The 17500-nt window shown below is 39.5% G+C and overlaps 3 protein-coding genes across 3 annotated transcripts; all 3 read left to right on the top strand.

Annotated features, from left to right (window-relative positions):
• Window positions 1-821: 821 nt before the first annotated feature.
• Window positions 822-2664, top strand: LOC113826197 (venom protein 59.1). Its single transcript, XM_070133117.1, has 4 exons — window positions 822-980; window positions 1578-1689; window positions 2209-2327; window positions 2521-2664. Exons 1-3 carry the CDS (start codon window positions 925-927, stop codon window positions 2293-2295), a joined length of 255 nt encoding a protein of 84 aa, XP_069989218.1. The 5' UTR covers window positions 822-924; the 3' UTR covers window positions 2296-2327; window positions 2521-2664.
• Window positions 2665-8297: 5633 nt separating this feature from the next.
• On the top strand, window positions 8298-10046 carry LOC113826199 (single insulin-like growth factor-binding domain protein-2). The gene is made up of 4 exons (XM_070133116.1): window positions 8298-8452; window positions 9084-9195; window positions 9598-9721; window positions 9907-10046. The coding sequence occupies exons 1-3, from the start codon at window positions 8397-8399 to the stop codon at window positions 9682-9684; spliced, it is 255 nt and encodes an 84-aa protein (XP_069989217.1). The 5' UTR covers window positions 8298-8396; the 3' UTR covers window positions 9685-9721; window positions 9907-10046.
• A 4849-nt stretch (window positions 10047-14895) lies between these two features.
• LOC113826200 (single insulin-like growth factor-binding domain protein-1) lies at window positions 14896-16808 on the top strand. Its single transcript, XM_070133115.1, has 4 exons — window positions 14896-15052; window positions 15664-15775; window positions 16365-16488; window positions 16676-16808. The coding sequence occupies exons 1-3, from the start codon at window positions 14997-14999 to the stop codon at window positions 16449-16451; spliced, it is 255 nt and encodes an 84-aa protein (XP_069989216.1). The 5' UTR covers window positions 14896-14996; the 3' UTR covers window positions 16452-16488; window positions 16676-16808.
• The last annotated feature ends 692 nt before the right edge of the window (window positions 16809-17500 follow it).

The raw sequence follows: 17500 nt of genomic DNA, 5'->3' as shown, positions 1-17500 counted from the left end.
TCTAAAGAAGGTTCAACGTTTTCAGCAATTTTATAAGCGTACACAGAGCGCTCATTTGGCTAACCTCCCCCCCCCCCCCCCCCGCAATCTCCTTACGTGCGTACACCTGAAAATGTCGATGCTAAAGGTGCCCTTGAGCAGACAGGGTAGTCAGTGTAAATGTTGCTGTTGGTCATGCATGTATGACTAACACCAACAGATTGTTTAGCCATGGTGGACGGGGGGGGGGGGGGGTACGTAACGGTACAAGAAGGTAATAAAGGGTACAATAAGCGAAAATGTTTGGACAATACTGCTCTAATAGTTGGATAGGAGTTAATTTCCTTAATTTGGGAGAAGTATCAGGATCATTTTCAATTAGAACAAGTAATTGAACCAGGTAAGTGAGAAATATTTCACACCAGCTATAATATGTACTAATTTTCGACACGATTAAATTTATTGACTTTATTAAATCAAATATACTTTGTTATGAAGGCAAAGTTAAATCGGGAAAGCGGTATTTATCCACAGATACTGAACACTTGATACAAACTGACATCAACATTTTCACATAATCTAAAAAACGTGTAAGCGGGTTTAACCTTCTCCCCTCTAGCATTTATACCTATCTAAAGCGTTTTTTTACATCTATCTTAATCTGAATTCAAACCTGAACACAGTGTACTTTAAAGTTATAAGAAAATCTGTTCTATTCGACCTTAAATTATGTAAATCAAATTAATTTCCTAGTTTAAAAGGCGAGACTAAAAAATAATCATCACGGATGTTCCTGAAAAAAAGTTATTCCTGGAAACAGAACAGACCAACAGACGTTACTCAAAAGGATGAGAAAAAATGTGACCTCGACTGTGGAGTAAGTACCATGAGGCGGCGAGGACGCTAAGTCAGTCGTGCAACAGCCGTCGCAGAGACAACATCATTATGCGCGCCTCTCTCGTCCTCCTCGCTGGCGTCGTCCTCCTCGCCCTCCTGTGCGGGTGAGTCCAGCAGCGAGCAGGGGCGTCACTTCAGCTTTTTCTTGGGGTTGGGGGAAGGAGGTTTAGGTTGGCGAGCGAAGTGAATAGTTTCTAGCGTGCTACGAGCCCCTCCAGAATTTTTGATGAACCTACGATCATTTTCAAGATACGGCCAGAGATATGAAAGTGTATTTTAGTAAATAAAATCGTGGGAATGTGGCCCTTCTTTGTGTGTAAGCCATATCTTGAAGGAAAACGTCAAAGTCTTGTGGGGAGCACTTGCCCCAAAACCCCAAATGGCGCCCCTGACAGTGAGTGGCGTCATTTGGGTCAGTTTACGGCAAGGAAATAGATGTAGGATGCTTTGGGACCGCTTCAGCTTTCTCGCCCTCATGCGCGAGTGTGGTACGGAGGGAGGGTCATTTGGGGAGGATATTTGCTCAATATAAGACAAGACCTTCGTGTAGGATGCCTTTGGTTCCTCGCTTCATTTTCCCCCAGCTATCTCATGGTCATTTTTTTCTCTTGCACAAACGGGACTTTGAACGTTTCAATTTCAACGAATGGCGGTTTTTCATCTTACTCTGTCTATATTAACAATTTGCAATGTGTTTGCAGGGCCGAGGCTCACCACTGCGGGGATTGCAGCACCGTCTCCTGCCCGAGCACAGCCGACTGCACCCACGGCACCCAGCTCGAACACTGCGGCTGCTGCGAAGTCTGCCTGAGGGTGAGTTCAGTGCGATGATAAATGTGTGAGGATGTTGATGATTTTGGAGTTAGTTTAAGGGTTCTTCGCATCCGTTGTGTGTGCGCGCGTGTGTGTCTGTGAAAATAATGGTAGAATTCAATAATCAAACATTTAGCGTGATATACTCTTGTCGCTTCAGTCAAATTGCGGCTACTTTTTTGCCGCTAAATTACCCTGCATGCGCAAGACACGGCCGGGGTTGCCTTCGCTTGGCATGCGGGACTTGAACGCATCTCAGCAACATTGCTCGGAGATCGCTGCCCGTATACCACACACACATAAGTGAATATGCGCACACGTGTGTGGGTATGACTATGTGTCGGTATAGATGTCCATGTGTATATGCAAGCGTATTTATCCATGTATATAAACACGTACATATGTAATATACGCATATATATATATATATGTATATATGTATATATATATATATATATATATATATATATATATATATATATATATATATATCCTAATTTACACCATTCTCCCCGACAGACTGCCGGCGAGCGTTGTGACCACCACGATTACAATGGCGGCATTTGCATAGGCTCACTGAAATGCGTAAAGGACGTTTGTGTTTAGGACTGCTGATCTTTGTATACAAATAAAAAAACGTAAGTAGAAGACATGACAAGACTTTTATTCTACATGTTTAATTCAACATTTATACAAATTACATTTCTTCTACATTTATATCTCTATGTTTCTTGAACTGAGTGTGTTCAAATGACAAATTGTAATGAAAAAGACAAAAATATCTCCCGGTTTGTTCCTTTTTTACATCAAAATTTTCTTCTTCAATTTCAGGATGAAGAAAGAGTGGAAATATTTCAATGTTGCATCCTACTAATCAACATCTTAATGAAGAATTTAAAACCTTGTTATTCATGTAAATACAAGATGGAAAAACACATATTGTACACTGCAATACAAGAATTACATTACTGTCAAGTGACTTTTTGATTACCCTTATAAAATACGCCATCTAGATTTGCCCATTTCTTCTAAATTGGATCATTCCTTCTTATTGGATTGTTCATTCCAGACTGGGTCATTCCTTTTAAATCGGGTCATTCACCCTAGACTGGGTCATTTACTCTAGACTGGCTGGGTCATTCCTTCTAACAGTACAGTGTTGACCAGAACAATGAGACATGGAATAAGTTTCTGAAGAAGTGAACTGATAAACTCATACTCCATGTCAGTCCTAATTGAGAATAATGTTGAGTTTGAATGCAATCAGTTATTTCCTTGGCTTGAGGGAAAGGCGTTGAACACAAACAAAGGAAACCAAACGAAATAGTAAAGTTGTAACTTACAGTTCGCAACAGTTCAGAATTTACCAGTTCTATGTAAAATAAAACTATGAGTAAAATGAAGGTAAATGAATAAAAGAAAAATTGCATATTTAAAGAATCACATCAACTGCTTAAACAATGTAGGATGTATCAACCTTATTCAAGCTGTAACATGCTGCCTATTGTATTCTGTTTGATCTTTGTTTCCATTCAGTTTATATTACAAAAATAAAAAATAAAAAATAAATAAATAGACTGCACTTGAACATTCGATGTTATCTCGGACTTCGCCTGGAAAGCAATCCACATATTTTTACCTTCCTTTCACTTTAAATACTCTCAAAAGTGCTTCTCCTTTGAATTCTCTGATTTATTCCATTCACATACATAAGAACGTCTTATTCATAAACTGTGAGCACACACCAGAGTGAATATATGGATAACAACACAAACTTCTTATCTCGGGAAAAAGGGTATTGGGTATTGGCAGTTTTGAAACAAGGTGACTGCAGGAGTTGCGCCATTTCGGTTGCCCTAGACCAGGGGCGGGCAATTAATGTTTACAAGGAACCACACGAGAAACCTGAATTGTGTCAGAGGGTAAGACAAACGATAACTTGAACTTAATTCTGCTCAACTTTCTTCCATTGTAAAATGCACTAAACAATATATTTAGTGCTTTATATATTTGATAGATTATATATCTAATAAATATATATATTTGATAAATTACATATTCAATAAAATATAAATTTAATAAAGTATATATTTAATATATTACAAAATTAATAAATAATATATTTAATAAATCATATATTTAGTCCCTGCCCGGGCTCTCGCGGGCCGGACAGGTCTATCTCCTTACTATAGAATGATCCTTTATGTATATTTTTTTAAAGATTGCAAATATTGTGCTCCTCTATCACCATTTCAGTGTTACTGGTCTTAGTACATGGTTAAAAACTATAAATGAGGCTATAAAAAATAATAAAGATAATGATAACAATGACAAAGATAATGGTAATAATAAATATAACAAAAATAAAATCATAGCAATGATTCATCATGATGATGAAGATGAAATGATGATAACGACCTCTATCACATCTAGGTGTGATCTTCCGCTGTAAAGTCATAGAATGAGTTCATCACAATAACGATTAACATTTTCCTTTCACCAAATCACCATAAAGGATTAGGTTGTTTCACTATGCAATTCTGGGTTTACATTACTACTTGCTTTGTACAGATATATTACCACGATAGAAATGCAAAAGCTCACTCTGAGTATTGCCACTGAGATATGTCGTTGCATTCTGAACTAGAGCATGAAGAAGCTTGCCCTTAAATCCATAGGAATGAATGAAAACTTTTAAATACCAAAAAGAATAAAAAAAAAAAATAAAAAAAAAATCTGGCCGCAACATACACTAAAGTTATTAACTGGGAAGGGGAACTTTTAATAAAGCAGAAGAGATAAGAAAGAAAAGGAAAAAGAAGAACGGGTATGGAGTAAAAAAAAACAAACTAAATTTACTCCCGTTTGGCGGAAGCGAAACGTTCCCTTCCTGCGCCTCCACAGCCACACTACAAAGGGTTACGATGTACCTTCTGTATAGATAGTGGTGGGCACAGTAATATGCCGACACGGCTGACTCTTTATTCCTAAGAGTTGACACACGAGCAGAAACAGAACAGGATACGACTGGTCAGCGCTGGGTGGATCCGCGGCCAACCCGCCATGGCGAGGCGATTGTCTGACGATTTCCATCCTTTTCGTACGTTTTCTTATTCACAAGACCTTTTTTATTATTTCACAATGTGTTTGTGGGCATTTTAGAGAAAAGCAAGTATCACATAACACAATAACAATTTTATTGAATTAAAACAGAATAAAACATTTGTAAAATGAACTGACGTTCTGGGAATCATAGAATTTATACAAGAAAATAATAACTAAATGAGAAAATCACAGTTAAAAACATCGGATTTTACAAAATAAAATAAGAGGCTCCATTATATATATATAAAAGATAAGACGCACTCGGGAGACAGATTACCTTAATTATATCTCATATGTGGATCCCCCTTAACCGAAACACCACACTGTCACGACCCCAAAACCAGTACAACTTAACTTAGGGCTGGCGTGAGAATGCTCCCCTGGAGTCGCCGAAAACTTAGCAAAGTCCAGGTAGGACTTGAGTGCTTTCAAAAATGCTCCACCTCCCAAGAGCAGGTCCCTCTCTCAAGAGCGCGCGCGCGAGCGAGGGTAACCTCATCAACCCCGCTCCAGGAAATGGTTTCAATTAGTTAAAAAGAAGTGAATCAATAAAAATCCCCACTGACATATATGATAATAAAATAATGTGAAAATGTGATCTTTTATAATTAATCTTACTCTAAAAATGAATATAGGAATTCCTTTGTTTTAGAGAACCATCTTCCCTGCTGATTCGTGGCATTTTATTACTTGATCTTTATGGAGCCTCTCTAACATTATATATGATGTTCAGAAGAGGAACAAAGATATAAAAGATTCCCTTACTCTAAAAACTTTAAAATGACTTTTTAAAAATGAAACATGGTGTATTGGTAGGATTATGACGAGTCCCGTTTTCTTTATGTTGTCACAGGAAGCATGGAGGGTAGACTTTTCTTTCTCGGCAACTTAAAGGGCTAATGTGAAGTATCAATTGAAAATTTTAAATAGGGAAAAATTAGCTGGCAAACTATCTCTCTAATATCAGTAAAAAAAGGAAATTTGAAAATAATTCCCAAAAATTGAGAAAATCCCGGAACCCGGATGTGTGACGTCAATTCCAGAACACGATCATAGCATTATCTGCATTCAATACATTGTACATGGCGGACTCACTACAATACAGCGGCAGTGAAGTTTCATCGGATTATTCCGACGAGGACATTGGTAAAAGTTCTTCAGAGGGGGCCTACGTCTTCGAAGAGTTGGAAGAAGAGGAATATCAAGGGTTGATGGCTGTTGGACCCTACATACACGAACCCGACGCTGTGGATGTCGTGAAAGTTGTGCCAAACCAGCCAGACATGGAGTGGCGTCGAGACCCGAAGAGACTGACTGAATGGTGATTTTTTAAATATTTTTTTATGGTCGAACGCGTGATCCCGCGTGGCGCAGGCCTACATCCATTGGCGAGTGGAGGGGCATCGGTGTTTATTTGTGTTGTGCTTTTTGGGGTGTACCTACCCTACCTCTGTGTAGTAATACAACTGTACATCACCATGTACATCAATCCATATTGGATCAGACATCAGCTGATGATAGCGTTCTCGAGAAAGTAAAAAAGAGCATGTTACTAATCATGTTTTGTTGACATGTCCATGATGACAGGCAGGTCTGCCAGGCCTACCCAGCGCATATTTGATTAATTGTTCATAAATGATTTGATGTATATATTCATGTACTGATTACATCAAGATACACCTCTTCATCATTTTGTTATCATGTACTTTCTCTTCACTGGGCAATTTATAACCATTGATGATAAAAACTGTTGAAATTGTAATAGTAATTACAATGATGAAAGGAAAAGGATGAATATGAAAATGAATACGATAGAGGAGATAGAAATATCATGTGAAAGAGAGAGAGAGAGAGAGAAAGACAGAGACAGAGAGAGAGAGAGAGAGAGAGAGAGAGAGAGAGAGAGAGAGAGAGAGAGAGAGAGAGAGAGAGGGAGAGAGAGGGGGGGGGGAGAAAAATGCCTGGGATGGAAAAGAAAAGAAAAACAAAATGTGTCAAATACAGACTATGTTAATGAACCAGGAAAAGTGAATGGAAAGGTGACGAAAAAGAGAGGGACACACACATCTCTCTATCCACACACACACAGAAAATGAGAGATACACAGATAGACAGACATAGACTGAGTGCGAAATAAACTGACAGATTAAAATTTACATATATTTTTCTGCTTCTGCTTATTTTGCATAACAGAGAAATGTTTTTTTTAAACAGACTGTTTATAGCTTGAAATTGGGACAATTCCGTGATATTCTTGATTCGCAGTGCATTATTATGTGTATCACGCTATTCAACAAGGTTCCCCTTGGTTCTGGGAATGACGTCACTACCGGGGATTGCCGAAGATCGCCGATGTTTTGCATCTTCGTTTCTAAGGGCGTTGCTATGCGAGTTTTGGGAATACCAGAGGGTCTCTTCGGGAAAAAAAATGCATGAATAGGCTAAGCATACATTATTGACCAATATTCAAGGAAAAAACAGTGCACGATAATTGCTTCACATAAGCCCTTTAAGGCTAGGATCTTGTGTCGAAGCTGTGGCTGTGCGAGTCTAAATGCGGGTCACTACACCTTCATAGTCATACTATAAAGGGTCACAATGTACCATCTGTATAGATAGTGGTGGGCAGAGTAATATACCGACACGGCTGACTCTTCATTCTTAAGAGTTTATACACGAGTAGAAGCAGAACAGGATACGACTGGTCAGCGCTGGGTGGATCCGCCGCCAACCCGCCATGGCGAGGCGATGTCGCGGTCAGCGGAGAGGCCGGGAGAGAGAGGGAGGGGTCAAGCTGGGTCGCCCTTTTATCTGACCCTTGGGTGGCGTCCACGTGGGGCGTGTATTTAGAATCGCACCACAAGAATATGTGCCAAATTTGAATGAAAACCGCGATGTAGAGGGTTTGTCGGTGGTTGATTTCAAAGGAATTACCCCCGTTCAACCTTAACCGACTTCAGTTTTGGTTGCATCACTGGACTGTAAAAATGCGCATAAAGCGACAGAGATATTTACTTTTTTACGTTTTTCGCTCGCGTTTTTTTAACAAATGTCTGAAATCTGGAAAAATGAGTTGAAATTTATTTTGTTTCTCTAACGAAACGAACGCGAATGAAAAACTCGTTTTGGGAAATTATTTGATATTTATACAATATTTCTTTATGACATGAACTATTATCCTTCTGGACATTTGATCAACTGTGCAGACACATGTAGTAACCAATGGGGCATCGACGCCCATGTGGTTACCCCCATAAGTTAGGTATCAAATAATGCGAAATACTGAAATACATTAAATATGTTAAAGTCGTTTTTTATCAATATTTTTCGATGACCCCCCCCCCCCACGCCAAGGGAAGGTCCCCTTGAATTATGTACATCAAAATATTTTCCTATTTGAGGAGTTGACTGTAAAAATATTCATCCTGGAAGTTCCTGAAAAAATATTCCTGGAAACAGAACAGATCAACAGAAGTTACGTCAGAGGACGACAAAAAAAAAAAAAAAAAAAAAAAAAAATCGTACCTCAACTGTGGGATAAGTACCATGAGGCGGCGAGGAAGCCAAGTCAGTCGTGCATCAGCCGTCACAGAGACAACACCATGCGCGCCTCTCTCGTCCTCCTCGCTGGCGTCGTCCTCCTCGCCCTCCTGTGCGGGTGAGTCCAGCAGCGAGCAGGGGCGTCACTTCAGCTTTTTATTGGGGTTAAGGTTGGCGAGCGAAGTGAAGTTTCAGTCGTGCAGCGAGCCCCTTCAAAAAAAAAAAAAAAAAAAAAAAAATATGAACCATACAACGAGCATTTTTAAGCTACGACCAGATATAAAGAAGTAATTTAGGAAATCAAATTGTGGGAGTGTGGCCCTTTTTTGTGTGCAGGCCAGACCTTGAAGGAGGACGCCAAAGTCTTGTGGGGAGCACTTGCCCCAAAACCCAAAATGACGCCCCTGACAGCGAGTGGTCCTTTTGGGTGGGAGAGGAATGGGGATTTTTGGTCAATTTAGGGCAAGGATATAGATGTAGGATGCTTTGGTACCGCTTCAGTTTCCTCGCCCTCATGTGCGAGTGTGGTACGGAGGGAGGGTCATTTGGGGAGGATATTTGCTCAAAATAAGACAAGACCTTCGTGTAGGATGCCTTTGGTTCCTCGCTTCCTTTTTCTACAACTAATCCGATCAATTACCTTACCCTTTTCCCTTGCATAAACGGGACTTTCATCACGTTTCATCTCCAACGAACGACGTCCTTACCACTTTCTCTCTTATGTTTACCACTGTGCATGGTGTTTGCAGGGCCGAGGCTCACCGCTGCGAGGATTGCAGCACCGTCTCCTGCCCGAGCACAGCCGACTGCACCCACGGCACCCAGCTCGAACACTGCGGCTGCTGCGAAGTCTGCCTGAGGGTGAGCTCAATACGGGGGTACATGTGTGAGGTTGTTGATGATTTTGGAATTAGACTCCGTTTAAGGGTTCTTCGCGTCCGGTGTGCGTGTGACAATAATGATAAGAATTCAATAATCCAAGCTTTAGTATGGCAGTTAGTGGCTTCAGTCAAATTGCAGCCGATTTTTTCCGCAAAATTACCCCGTGTGTGCAAGGCATGGACGGGGTTGCCTTCGACCTAACGCATCTCAGCTGCGTGAATCCGCACGCCCGTGTGTGGGTATGGCTACGTGTCAGTATAGATGTACATGTATATATGCATGTGTATTTATCCATGTACATAAACACATACACTCACACATATATATTATATATGAATATATATATATGCATGTCCTAATTTTCACCCTTCTCCCCGACAGGAAGCCGGCGAGATATGTGACGGTCACGAGCACATGGACGGCATTTGCATAGGCTCACTGAAATGCAAAAAGAACGTTTGTGTTTAGGACTACAGCACTGCTGATCCTTGTGAACAGAAAAAAAGTAAGTAGGAAACGTGACATCTATTTCATTCATTCTACAAGTTTAATTCGATAGTCATACAAATTATATTCATTCTACATTTATATATCTTCTGTGTGTTTCTTGCATTGCTTGTTAAAATGAAAGGCACAGAAATATCCCTCGGTTTGTTTCGTTTTTACACCTTTTTCTTCTTCAAATTTCAGGATGAAGGAGTGGAAATATTCCAATGTTGCATCCTGCTAATCAACATATTAATGAAGAATTAAATACCTTAGTATTCATATACATACAAGATGGAAAACCACATACTGCACACTGAAATACAAGAATTACATTTATAGCAGTGACTTTTTCATTTATCCTGACAGAATATTCCATTCCTGTTAAACTGGGTCGTTCATTCTATACTGGTTCATTCCTTCCAACAGTCCAGTGTTGACCAGAGCAATGAGACATGCAACAAGAGACATGGAATAAGTTTCTGATGAAGTGAACATATAAACTTACAGTTCGCAACAGTCCAAAATTTACCTTTCTATGTAAAATAAAACTGAGTAAAATGAAGCTAATTGAGTAAAAGATAGGGAAAGGAAAAAGTACATTTAAAGAATCTTATTAACTGCATAAATAATGTAGGATGTATCAAACTTATGCCAGCTGTAACATACCTATTGTATTCTGTTTGATCTTTGTTTCCATTCAGTTTATATTTGAAAAAAAAAAAAAAAAACACTTGGACGTTCGATGTCATCCCGGACTTCGCCTGGAAAGCAATCCACATTTTTTTTTTTTACCTTCCTTTCACTTTAAATACTCTCAAAAGTGCTTCTCCTTTGAATTTTCAGATTTATTCCATTCCCATACATAAGAAAGTCCGATCTATAAACTGCGAGCACACACTAGAGTGAATACATGAATAACACAGACTATTTATCTCGGGAAAAAGGGGATCGGGTCTTGGCAGATTTGAAACAAGGTGACTGCAGGAGTTACGCCATTTCAGTAGGCCCAAGATGTTAATGGTTCAGCCGCTATGAAATTATGAAAATATAACTTCAAACATTATCAGAAAGAAGATTTATCCCCTTACTATAGAATGATCCTTTGTTATTTAATATTTTTTAAAGATTGCAAATATTGTGCTTCTCGATCACCATTTCTGTGTTACTGGTCTTAGTCCATGGTTCAAAATTATAAATGTTATAAAAAATAATATAATAATGATAACAATGACAATGATAATGGTAATAATAAAGGTAACAAAAATAAAATCATAGTAATGATTGATCATGATGATGAAGATGAAATGATAATAACAAACTTTATCATATCTGGTTGTGATCTTACGCCATAAAGTCACAGAATGAATATTAGCATTTTCCTTTCACCAAATCACCATAAAGGATTAGGTTGTTTCACAATGTAATTCTGGGCTTACATTACTACTTGCTTTGGACAGATATATTGCCACGATAGAAATGCAAAAGCTCACTCTGAGTATTGCCACTGAGATATGTCGTTGCATTACGAACTATAACATGAAGAAGCTTGCCCTTAAATCCATAGGAATGAATGAAAACTTTTAAATACCAAAAAGAATTAAAAAAAAAAAAATCTGGCCGCAACATACACTAAAGTTATTAACTGGGAAGGGGAACTTTTAATAAAGCAGAAGAGATAGGAAAGAAAAGGAAAAAGAAGAACGGGTATGGAGTAAAAAAAAAAAAAAAAAAAAAAAAATTTACTTCCGTCTGGCCGAAGCGAGACGTTCCCTTCCTGCGCCTCCACAGTCACACTACAAAGGGTTATGATGTACCTTCTGTATAGATAGTGGTGGGCAGAGTAATATGCCGACACGGCTGACTCTTTATTCCTAAGAGCTGACACACGAGCAGAAACAGAACAGGATACGACTGGTCAGCGCTGGGTGGATCCGCGGCCAACCCGCCATGGCGAGGCGATTGTCTGACGATTTCCATCCTTTTCGTACGTTTTCTTATTCACAAGACCCTTTTTTTATTATTTCACAATGTGTTTATGGGCATTTTAGAGAAAAGCAAGTACCACATAACACAATTACAATTTACTGAATTAAAACAGAATAAAACATTTATAAAATGATCTGACGTTCTGGGAATCGGAATTTATACAAGAAAATAACTAAATGAGAAAATCACAGTTAAAAACATCGGATTTTACAAAATAAAATAAGAGGCTCCATTATATATATATAAAAGATAAGACGCACTCGGGAGACAGATTACCTTAATTATATCTCATATGTGGATCCCCCTTAACCGAAACACCACACTGTCACGACCCCAAAACCAGTACAACTTAACTTAGGGCTGGCGTGAGAATGCTCCCCTGGAGTCGCCGAAAACTTAGCAAAGTCCAGGTAGGACTTGAGTGCTTTCAAAAATGCTCCACCTCCCAAGAGCAGGTCCCTCTCTCAAGAGCGCGCGCGCGAGCGAGGGTAACCTCATCAACCCCGCTCCAGGAAATGGTTTCAATTAGTTAAAAAGAAGTGAATCAATAAAAATCCCCACTGACATATGTGATAATAAAATGATGTGAAAATGATCTTTTAAAATTAATTTTATTCCAAAAATGAATATAGGAATTCCTTTCTTTTAGAGAACCATCTTCCCTGCTGATTCGTGGCATTTTATTACTTGATCTTTATGGAGCCTCTCTAAAATTATATATAATGTTCAAAAGAGGAACAAAGATATAAAAGATTCCCTTGTTCTAAAAACTTTAAAATGACTTTTAAAAAATGAAACATGTATTGGTAGGATTATGACGAGTCCCGTTTTCTTTATGTTGTCACAGGAAGCATGCAGGGTAGACTTTTCTTTCCCGGCAACTTAAAGGGCTAATGTGAAGTATCAACTGAAAATTTTAAATAGGGAAAAAATTGCTCGCAAACTATCTCTCTAATATCAGTAAAAAAAAAAAAAAGAAATCTGAAAATAATTCCCCAAAATTGAGAAAATCCCGGAACCCGGATGTGTGACGTCAATTCCAGAACACGACCATAGCATTATCTGCATTCAATACATTGCACATGGCGGACTCACTACAAGACTACAGCGGCAGTGAAGTTCATCGGATTATTCCGACGAGGACATTGGTAAAAGTTCTTCAGAGGGTGCCTACGTCTTCGAAGAGTTGGAAGAAGAGGAATATCAAGGGTTGATGGTTGTTGGACCCTACATACAATAACCCGACGCTGTGGATGTCGTGAAAGTTGTGCCAAACCAGCCAGACATGGAGTGGCGTCGAGACCCGAAGAGATTGAATGAATGGTGATTTTTAAAATATTTTTATGGTCGAACGTGTGATCCCGCGTGGCGCAGGCCTACATCCATTGGCGAGTGGAGGGGCATCGGTGTTTATTTGTGTTGTGCTTTTTGGGGTGTACCTACCGTACCTCTGTGTAGTAATACAACTGTACATCACCATGTACATCAATCCATATTGGATCAGACATCAGCTGATGATAGCGTTCTCGAGAAAGTAAAAAAGAGCATGTTACTAGTCATGTTTTGTTGACATGTCCATGATGACAGGCAGGTCTGCCAGGCTTACCCAGCGCATATTTGATTAATTGTTCATAAATGATTTGATGTATATATTCATGTACTGATTACATCAAGATACACCTCTTCATCATTTTGTTATTATGTATTTTCTCTTCACTGGGCAATTTATAACCATTGATGATAAAAACTATCCAGACACACACAGAAAATGAGAGATACACGGATAGACAGACATAGACACAGCGCGAAATAAACTGACATTAAAATTTACATATATTTTTCTGCTTTTGCTTATTTTGCATAACAGAGAAATGTATTTTTTAAACAGACTGTTTATAGCTTGAAATTGGGACAATTCCGTGATATTCTTGATTCGCAGTGCATTATTGTGTGTATCACGCTATTCAACAAGGTTCCCCTTGGTTCTGGGAATGACGTCACTACCGGGGATTGCCGAAGATCGCCGATGTTTTGCATCTTCGTTTCTAAGGGGGTTGCTATGCGGGTTTTGGGGATACCAGAAGGTTTCTTCGGGAAAAAAAATGCATGAATAGGCTAAGCATACATTATTGACCAATATTCTAGGAAAAAACAATGCACGATAATTGCTTCACATAAGCCCTTTAAGGCTAGGATCTTGTGTCGAAGCTGTGGCTGTGCGAGTCTAAATGCGGGTCACTACACCTTCATAGTCACACTATAAAGGGTTACGATGTACCTTCTGTATAGATACTGGTGAGCAGAGTAATATGCCGACACGGCTGACTCTTCATTCCTAAGAGTTTATACACGAGTAGAAGCAGAACAGGATACGACTGGTCAGCGCTGGGTGGATCCGCCGCCAACCCGCCATGGCGGGGCGATGTCGCGGTCAGCGGAGAGGCCGGGTCGCTCTCGCAGAGAGGGCGTCAGAGAGAGGGAGAGGTCAAGCTGGGTCGCCCTTTTATCTGACCCTTGGGTGGCGTCAACGTGGGGCGTGTATTTAGAATCGCACCACAAGAATATGTGCCAAATTTGAATGAAAACCGCGATGTAGAGGGTTTGTCGGTGGTTGATTTCAAAGGAATTACCCCCGTTCAACCTTAACCGACTTCAGTTTTGGTTGCATCACTGGACAGACTGTAAAAATGCGCATAAAGCGACAGATATTTATTTTTTTTTTTTACATTTCCGCATGCGCTTTTTTTACACAAATGTTTGAAATCTGGAAAAATGAGTTAAAATTTATTTTGTTTCTCTAAAGAAACGAACGCGAATGAAAAACTCGTTTTGGGAAATTATTTGATATATATACAATATTTCTTTATGACATGAACTATTATCCTTCTGGACATTTGATCAACTGTGCAGACACATGTAGTAACCAATGGGGCATCGACGCCCTTGTGGTTACCCTCATAAATTAGTTATCAAGAGATACGAAATACTGAAATACATTAAATTTGTAAAAAATCGTCTTTTATCAATATTTTTCGATGACCCCCCACCCCCCACCCCCCACGCCCAGGGAAGGTCCCCTTGAATTATGTACATCAAAATATTTTCCTATTTCATGAGTTGACTGTAAAAATAATCATCCTGGAAGTTCCTGAAAAAAATATTCCTGGAAACAGAACAGATCAACAGAAGTTACGTCAGAGGACGACAAAAAAAAAAAAAAAATCCTACCTCAACTGTGGGATAAGTACCATGAGGCGGCGAGGAAGCCAAGTCAGTCGTCCATCAGCCGTCGCAGAGACATCACCATGCGCGCCTCTCTCGTCCTCCTCGCTGGCGTCGTCCTCCTCGCCCTCCTGTGCGGGTGAGTCCAGCAGCGAGCAGGGGCGTCACTTCAGCTCCTTATTGGGGTTAAGGTTGGCGAGCGAAGTGAAGTTTCAGTCGTGCAGCGAGCCCCTTCAAAAAAAATGTTATGAACCATTCAACGAGCATTTTTAAGTTACGACTAGATATAAAGATGTAATTTAGGAAATCAAATCGTGTGGCCCTTTTTTGTGTGTAGACCAGACCTTGAAGGAGGACGCCAAAGTCTTGTGGGGAGCACTTGCCCCAAAACCCAAAATGACGCCCCTGACAGCGAGTGGTCCTTTTGGGTGGGAGAGGAATGGGGATTTTTGGTCAATTTAGGGCAAGGATATAGATGTAGGATGCTTTGGTACCGCTTCAGTTTCCTCGCCCTCATGTGCGAGTGTGGTACGGAGGGAGGGTCATTTGGGGAGGATATTTGCTCAAAATAAGACAAGACCTTCGTGTAGGATGCCTTTGGTTCCTCGCTTCCTTTTTCTACAACTAATCCGATCAATTACCTTACCCTTTTCCCTTGCATAAACGGGACTTTCATCACGTTTCATCTCCAACGAACGACGTCCTTACCACTTTCTCTCTTATGTTTACCACTGTGCATGGTGTTTGCAGGGCCGAGGCTCACCGCTGCGAGGATTGCAGCACCGTATCCTGCCCGAGCACAGCCGACTGCACCCACGGCACCCAGTTCGAACACTGCGGCTGCTGCGAAGTCTGCCTGAGGGTGAGCTCAATGCGAGGGTACATGTGTGAGGATGTTGATGATTTTGGAATTAGACTCCGTTTAAGGGTTCTTCGCGTCCGGTGTGCGTGTGACAATAATGATAAGAATTCAATAATCAAAGGTTTAGTATGGTAGTTAGTGGTTTCAGTCAAATTGCAGCCGATTTTTTCCGCTAAATTACCCCGTGTGTGCAAGGCATGGCCGGGGTTGGGGTTGCCTTCGACCTAACGCATCTTAGCTGCCCGTATACCACACACATACGTGTGAATATGCACGCCCGTGTGTGGGTATGGCTACGTGTCAGTATAGATGTACATGTATATTTGCATGTGTATTTATCCATGTACATAAACACACACACACACTCTCTCTCTCTCTCTCTCTCTCTCTCTCTCTCTCTCTCTCTCTCTCTCTCTCTCTCTCTCTCTCTCTCTCTCTCTCTCTCTCTATATATATATATATATATATTATATATATATACATATATATATATATATATATATATATATATATATATATATATATATATATATATATGTAATGTATTTATATATATGCATGTCCTAATTTTCACCCTTCTCCCCGACAGGATGCCGGCGAGAAATGTGATGGTCACGAGCACATGGACGGCATTTGCATAGGCTCACTGAAATGCAAAAAGAACGTTTGTGTTTAGAACTACAGCACTGCTGATCTTTGTATACAAATAAAATGTAAGTAGAAGATATGACAATACTATATTATTAATTGTACATGTTTAATTATATTCCTTCTACATTTATATCTCTTCTATGTGTCTTCCATTGAGTGTTAAAATGACAAATATGTGTAATGAAATCCACAGAAATATCTCCTGGTTTGTTCTGCTTTCTACATCAAATTTTCTTCTTCAAATTTCAGGACGAAGGATTGGAAATATTTCAATGTTGCACCAACTAATCAACATCCTAACGAATTGGAAACCTTGTTATCCATAGAAAAACAAGATGAAAAAACATTGCACACTGAATAACAAGAAATTCATTATAGTTAAGTGACTTTTTGATTATCCTAATAGAATACTCCATCCAGATTTGGCTATTCCTTTCAAACTGGGTCATTCCTTCTAAACTGGGTCATTCTTTCTAATTTGGGTCTTTCGTTCTAGACTGGGTCATTCCTTCTAAACTGGATCATTTCCTCTAAACTTGGTTGTTCATTCTAGACTGGTTGATTCCTTCTAAAATGGGTCATTCTTTTTAAATTGGGTCATTCATTCTAGACCAGGTCATTCCTTCTTAACTGGGTCATTCCCTCTAGACTGACTAGGCCATTCCCTCTGATAGTACAGTGTCTAACAGAACAATAAAACATTCAGCATAGATGGATTAAGTGGACATATACACTCATACTCCAACATGTCAGTCCTAATTGAAAGTAATGAGTTTGAATGCAATCAGTCATTTCCTTGTCTTAAGGGAAATGCATTAAACATAAGAAAGGAAACCGAACGAAAGAATAGAGTTAGTTATAAATCATAGTTCCCAACAGTTCCAGATTTACCATTTCCATGTAGTATAAAGCTATACGTAAAATGAAGGTAAATAAGTAAAAGAAAAGAAAAGAAAACGCATATTTAAAGAATCTTATTAGCTTAATAAACAATGGTTACACCATGCCAATAGGCACTACACATCAATAGTTCAGTCACTATGAAATTATGAATAAAAAAAAAAAAAATGCTTC

Source organism: Penaeus vannamei, chromosome 18 (assembly GCF_042767895.1).
Source record: "Penaeus vannamei isolate JL-2024 chromosome 18, ASM4276789v1, whole genome shotgun sequence".
Taxonomy (NCBI): Eukaryota; Metazoa; Arthropoda; class Malacostraca; order Decapoda; family Penaeidae; genus Penaeus; species Penaeus vannamei.
The sequence above is the reverse complement of the archived record's forward strand: the minus strand, read 5'-3'. Positions and strand labels throughout refer to the sequence as shown.

Coding starts and splice junctions, on each gene's coding strand:
- LOC113826197 (XM_070133117.1), top strand. CDS start 925: ATGCGCGCCTCTCTCGTCCTCCTCGCTGGCGTCGTCCTCCTCGCCCTC. Junction 981..1,577: donor CTCCTCGCCCTCCTGTGCGG/GTGAGTCCAGCA, acceptor ATGTGTTTGCAG/GGCCGAGGCTCACCACTGCG. Junction 1,690..2,208: donor GCTGCGAAGTCTGCCTGAGG/GTGAGTTCAGTG, acceptor TCTCCCCGACAG/ACTGCCGGCGAGCGTTGTGA.
- LOC113826199 (XM_070133116.1), top strand. CDS start 8,397: ATGCGCGCCTCTCTCGTCCTCCTCGCTGGCGTCGTCCTCCTCGCCCTC. Junction 8,453..9,083: donor CTCCTCGCCCTCCTGTGCGG/GTGAGTCCAGCA, acceptor TGGTGTTTGCAG/GGCCGAGGCTCACCGCTGCG. Junction 9,196..9,597: donor GCTGCGAAGTCTGCCTGAGG/GTGAGCTCAATA, acceptor TCTCCCCGACAG/GAAGCCGGCGAGATATGTGA.
- LOC113826200 (XM_070133115.1), top strand. CDS start 14,997: ATGCGCGCCTCTCTCGTCCTCCTCGCTGGCGTCGTCCTCCTCGCCCTC. Junction 15,053..15,663: donor CTCCTCGCCCTCCTGTGCGG/GTGAGTCCAGCA, acceptor TGGTGTTTGCAG/GGCCGAGGCTCACCGCTGCG. Junction 15,776..16,364: donor GCTGCGAAGTCTGCCTGAGG/GTGAGCTCAATG, acceptor TCTCCCCGACAG/GATGCCGGCGAGAAATGTGA.